Source organism: Danio aesculapii, chromosome 19 (assembly GCF_903798145.1).
Source record: "Danio aesculapii chromosome 19, fDanAes4.1, whole genome shotgun sequence".
NCBI classification, from domain to species: domain Eukaryota; kingdom Metazoa; phylum Chordata; class Actinopteri; order Cypriniformes; family Danionidae; genus Danio; species Danio aesculapii.
The window spans coordinates 46,390,977-46,395,827 of NC_079453.1; the positions used below are offsets into that span (position 1 = coordinate 46,390,977).

Genomic DNA, 4,851 nt, shown 5'->3' on the forward strand with positions numbered 1-4,851 from the left:
TTAAAGGTCATTCTTGAACTTGAGACATTATCCCAATTTTTGTAGTATTTTGATTTTAACATGGATCAAATCTTCATCCTCGAGTATGGCATTACTCATTTTTATCTATCGATTTTAGCTTCATTAACAGAGTCTAGAATTGGAGGAATGGTTCTTTATTTGCAGAGACCTGTCTATTACAATTGGTACTGTAATAATGTAATGATAATTCTGTCTGTCCAAAAGTAATAAATATAGATTATTTCAAAGACATAAGGAAGATGATCGTGCAGCTCTGCTTGTCATTGAGAGCCTCAGACAAAACTGGTGTAGATTTGATAGGAAAACCACCCAGCAAACAATTTTGTGTTTAATGGACATCTAATAGACATGTAAACGTAGACAGTTTGGCTAACACAAGGCTAAACTTGGGCTGTCGGTGAAAATCTAATAGACATCTAAAAACAGCCCAAAACTAGACTAGTGGTCAAATAGACAGATTAGACTGACTTTATATGTGTAGTCATTCATTTCTGTTTATTTGTGACTGGTCTAGTTTTGGCCTAGTCTTAGACGTCTAATAGACAGCCCAAATTTAGCCTTGTTTTAACCAAGACGACTATGCTCAAAACGTCTATTAGACATCTATTAGAAACAAAAACTGCTTGCTAGGCAATAATGAATTCTACATCTTATTGATATAGTGACTCAATGGAGGAATTGGTGTGCAACCTAAAAGTAAAATTAAGTAATCTGTTATTGATCTAGTAATATACACTATAAATCTCTTCTCATCAAGGAATCATTTATTTAATTAAAAATACAATAAAAAGTCATATTAAATAGGATTGAAGTGTGTAACAGTCGTCATAGCTGGTATTGTTAAAACATAGATGAACTGATTCTGTGAACTTTCTAAGGTTAAATAGCTAAATTACATTTAAGGGGACCTGAATCATCAAACGTGAAGCTTGAGAAACTTGAATTGAGGGAATTCAGCACTTCTTTAGTGTAACTATAGCAGCTTTTTCCTCTGGAACTGTTTATATCGATCTACCTTTTTCCACTTATGATTACAATTTTGCAAATTATGGGCTTCATTTCCAGTCTATTAAACTTCTATTTAAACTTTCACTCCTATTTAAAAAACTGAAACAAATCACCTCAAATAACAAGGTTACGAATGCGTCACTTTTTTCATCATGAAAATAATGCTGTGCTTGTAATTAGTACATTAAATAATATCACAGTCATATCTGTGGCTAAAGCTCATTTGAGGTCACTGTGTGTTGTTCATTCAGACTCTTTATTTCCTATGATTCAGTAATGTCAGTAGTATTGCTGCAGAGTTTTGGGGTTATTTATTGTCTGCTGAAAGTAAATGATTAATATTTAATATTTGAATAATATAATAGTTTAATATTGGATGTATGAACTGTGAGGAGAAAAAATGGCACCTTGTTGTACCCGATTAATACATATATCAAAGTTTAACAAACATTACACCCATAATTCATGCCCAAAAGGGTGGATATGAGAATTGCTTATGAAAGTTTTTACAGTTAAACTGCTTTCACTCAAAATGACCTCTCAGCTGAGCTCTCCTCCATGACATCATAATTAGAATGAATAGAACTCTGAACTGCTGTTCTAAACTGCTGTTCTGACTCTTGACTGCTGTTGGTGTGTTTAGGAGTGAACTGATTCAGAGCTACTTTCGTGTCTTTCAGCGTTTTTTGACGACAACTTTTAAATTCAGTTACAGCATTCACTGTTCAAAATGTCACTGTTTACCAGTGTATTTCGGCAGCTGTCTGCATGTTTTACACCGTCATGGGGCAGAAGGCTGAGCCCTCAAAGAGCAGAGATGAGTGCAGAGGTAGGAGAAAGTAAGGTCATGTCCACAAAGAAACACCGCAAGGTGAAGTCCTATCATGGACAGAGACCGGAGAATGAGGGAGAGGGTCTGAAAGACCAGGCTGAAGAAGAAAAAGAAGCTCCCAGCCTTGAAAACCTACAGATCACAGAGAAAGAAGGTGAGTACCCATCTGCCATATAAAGAGAGGTGCAGAGTTCAGAAAAGCTGGTGGAGGGAGTGTTTAATATTAAATCAATTCCATGCATGTTCAACAAAATAGGTCAGGAGAGGCTTTTCTTCAATGTCAAAAATCGTAACAATTGAATAATTCGATTTGCAGAATTCTGTTATCCTCAATGCAATGCAAAAGTTACGTTAAAGAGGTGCGCAACAGTTTTCATTTCCTGACTTCAACTTAAATAGGCAGCTGATATTAACAGGTGGAGTTTAGTCAAATTCGTCAATCATTGTCCAGTCTTCCATTGACCGCACCTCAGACATAAGTCCTCCTTTTCTACTAATTCTTTGCACAACTATAAAAGCATGAGACTTTCTGTGTTCAGTTTTAACACCTTTCTTCAGACAGGAAGTTTCTGTTGAATTTAACTTTGGACCAGCATGTATCTACTTCTGCAAAAATGCTAATTAGCATAGCATCCCACACACAACAGTAGACGTTCAGTTAATATATGACCCTTAAATGACCAATATAAATAATTGTTTGATGAAAATAAAAAGAGTCAAAAATAAAACAAAATATATTCCTTTTTTCCAACAGGAGGAGAACCTGGAGCAAAGAAAAGAAAGAGGAGAAAGCTGAAAAGCAAAAAGACTCCTCCTCTTCCCATAGAGGTCAAACCTCTGCCAGCTTCAGCCTGTTTCTCCTCTTTACCTCCAGTTGGAGATCAAGCTGAACATTCAGATGTCCTCGCTCTCCCAGCTGCTTGCCTCAAACCTCTGCTGAAAAACAAAGAGTCACTTCCTCATCTTGTTGAGGTCAAACCTCTGCCAGCTTCAGCCTGTTTCTCCTCCTTAACACCTTTTGGAGGTCTACCTGAACATCCAGAAGTTCTCGTTCTCCCAGCCTCTCACCTCAAAGCCCTGCCGCCTCTCTCAAATCCAGCATCCCATCCTCAAACGCCTGTTGAGGAAACTGAACACGTGCTTCCAAGCTCAGTCATTCCAGTGGCTCCATGTGTCTCTCTAGAACCAGTCCTCCTTCCCCTCCAGAGCTCTTCTGTGGTGGCTTCTCTGTGCTCGATTCCTCTAATCTCTGCATTTGATGAGGTTGTGTCTCTTGAAAAGCCTCAAGCATCTGAGTTTTCTCCCTCTTCAGGCCTCATGCTCTTTGACTTTGAGGATGAGGAGCTTGAGTTCATGGAGTACACAGAGGAAAACATAGAAGCTTTCTATGAGTCTGAAATGAAGCCGAGGCGGATGGCGGCTTGGTTGGAGCAGGAGGAAGTGACGGAGGTCCAGAAAGATGGAGGAAAGGGAGCCTCGCAGGTCATACAAAACCCGCTAAATGAGGTGTCTCGTGAAAAGGCGTTTGAGGAGCTCCTGATTCAGGCGTTCTGCACCGGACCTCCTGCGTACACTGAAATCAAGAGGAGGGTGAAGCCAAAGAGGAACAGCCCGCTGGTACTGTTCAGCTTGATGGATGAGAAGGTGAAGAAAAAGCAGGAAAAGAAAGTGCGGAAGGAGGAGGAGCGAAATCAAAGGGATCTCCTGCTGAAGCGCTACAGAAATGATCCCGAACTCAAACACTTGTGGATCAATAAGCACAATCCCAACTGCAGCTGGCTCTGAAGCAGATCACCGTCCCTCCCTGACATTCCCTCTACTCCTTTACCCTACTGCACATTCCTGCCTGTAAATAAAAATATGTGCAAAGCAAAGCTGAAGGTTTCATGACTCTTTATTATTATTGCAAGTTTTATTTCTAATGCACTGGAAAAAATATATATCAGCATATAATATTCATTCATTCATTTTCTTTTTCGGCTTAGTCCCTTTATTAATCAGGGGTCGCCACAGTGGAATGAACCGCCAACTTATCCAGCATATATTTTCCACAGCGGATGTCTTTCCAGCTGCAACCCATCACTGGTAAACACCCATACACTCTCACACACATACACTGAGGACAATTTAGCTTACCCAATTGCCCTATAGCACATGTTTTTTCACTTATGGGGGAAACCGGAGCACCTGGAGGAAACCCACGCCAACACGGGGAGAACATGCAAACTCCACACAGAAATGCCAACTGACCCAGCTGGGGCTCAAACCAGCGACCTTCTTGCTGTGAGACGACAGTGCTACACACTGCGCCACCCTCCAGCATATATTACTAATAATTAAATTCATGTTTTCTATAGGATGCTCTACAATATTATATTTGTGCTCATCCATTAAATGAGTCAGTACTGAAGTACTCCAAATCTGGAGCCAATCTAACCAAATAACGAAATAACAGTCCAAAAATTAGTCCAAATTTCTATGTTAGGAAAAAAATATTTAATATAAATTAGAGCAAAAATCAAGAGAAATAAAAAATAAATACCATTTTGTTGAAATTATGTAGTCTGCAATATTTTGCATGAATGTAAATGTATTAGCTTTCTATTTCTAAACTTATTCAGTGAATAAAATATTATTTTATTAAATATACCTGTTTAAGAAATCTGTTTTGTTGAAATGCACCAAAATAGATTACTTACACTCACTAGCCACTTTATTAGGTACACTACTAGTACTGGGGTTGGACCCCTTTTGCCTTCAGAACTTTAACAAGGTACTGGAAATATTCCTTAGAGATTTTCAGTCTATTAAATATTTTGACTTCTAGTGGTCAGATGCAATTTAATCAATAGAGATAGAGACATGTACATATGCTCATCTATTGTTTTAAATAATGTGCAATTACTATGAATATGTATTTAATCATGTTTATAAGCTGTTATTAATATTGTTAACACAATGAGCAGGAAAAATGGATTACCGTGAAAATT

At 38.3% G+C, this 4,851-nt stretch overlaps 2 protein-coding genes across 2 annotated transcripts in view; both read left to right on the forward strand.

The window, feature by feature from the left end:
• Positions 1-437, forward strand: part of LOC130246508 (GATA zinc finger domain-containing protein 1-like) — a 9,198-nt gene extending 8,761 nt beyond the window's left edge. The window contains exon 9 of the mRNA XM_056479494.1: positions 1-437. This exon is cut by the window's left edge and continues 652 nt beyond it. The gene's annotated coding sequence lies outside the window, so the exon portion shown is untranslated.
• A 1,306-nt stretch (positions 438-1,743) lies between these two features.
• On the forward strand, positions 1,744-3,736 carry LOC130246480 (uncharacterized). Its single transcript, XM_056479457.1, has 2 exons — positions 1,744-2,015; positions 2,616-3,736. The coding sequence occupies exons 1-2, from the start codon at positions 1,760-1,762 to the stop codon at positions 3,644-3,646; spliced, it is 1,287 nt and encodes a 428-aa protein (XP_056335432.1). The 5' UTR covers positions 1,744-1,759; the 3' UTR covers positions 3,647-3,736.
• The last annotated feature ends 1,115 nt before the right edge of the window (positions 3,737-4,851 follow it).

Bases quoted from the DNA above. Each gene is read 5' to 3' on its own strand.
- LOC130246480 (XM_056479457.1), top strand. From the start codon at position 1,760: ATGTCACTGTTTACCAGTGTATTTCGGCAGCTGTCTGCATGTTTTACA. The intron at 2,016-2,615 runs GTGAGTACCCAT...TTTTTCCAACAG, and splicing joins ACAGATCACAGAGAAAGAAG to GAGGAGAACCTGGAGCAAAG.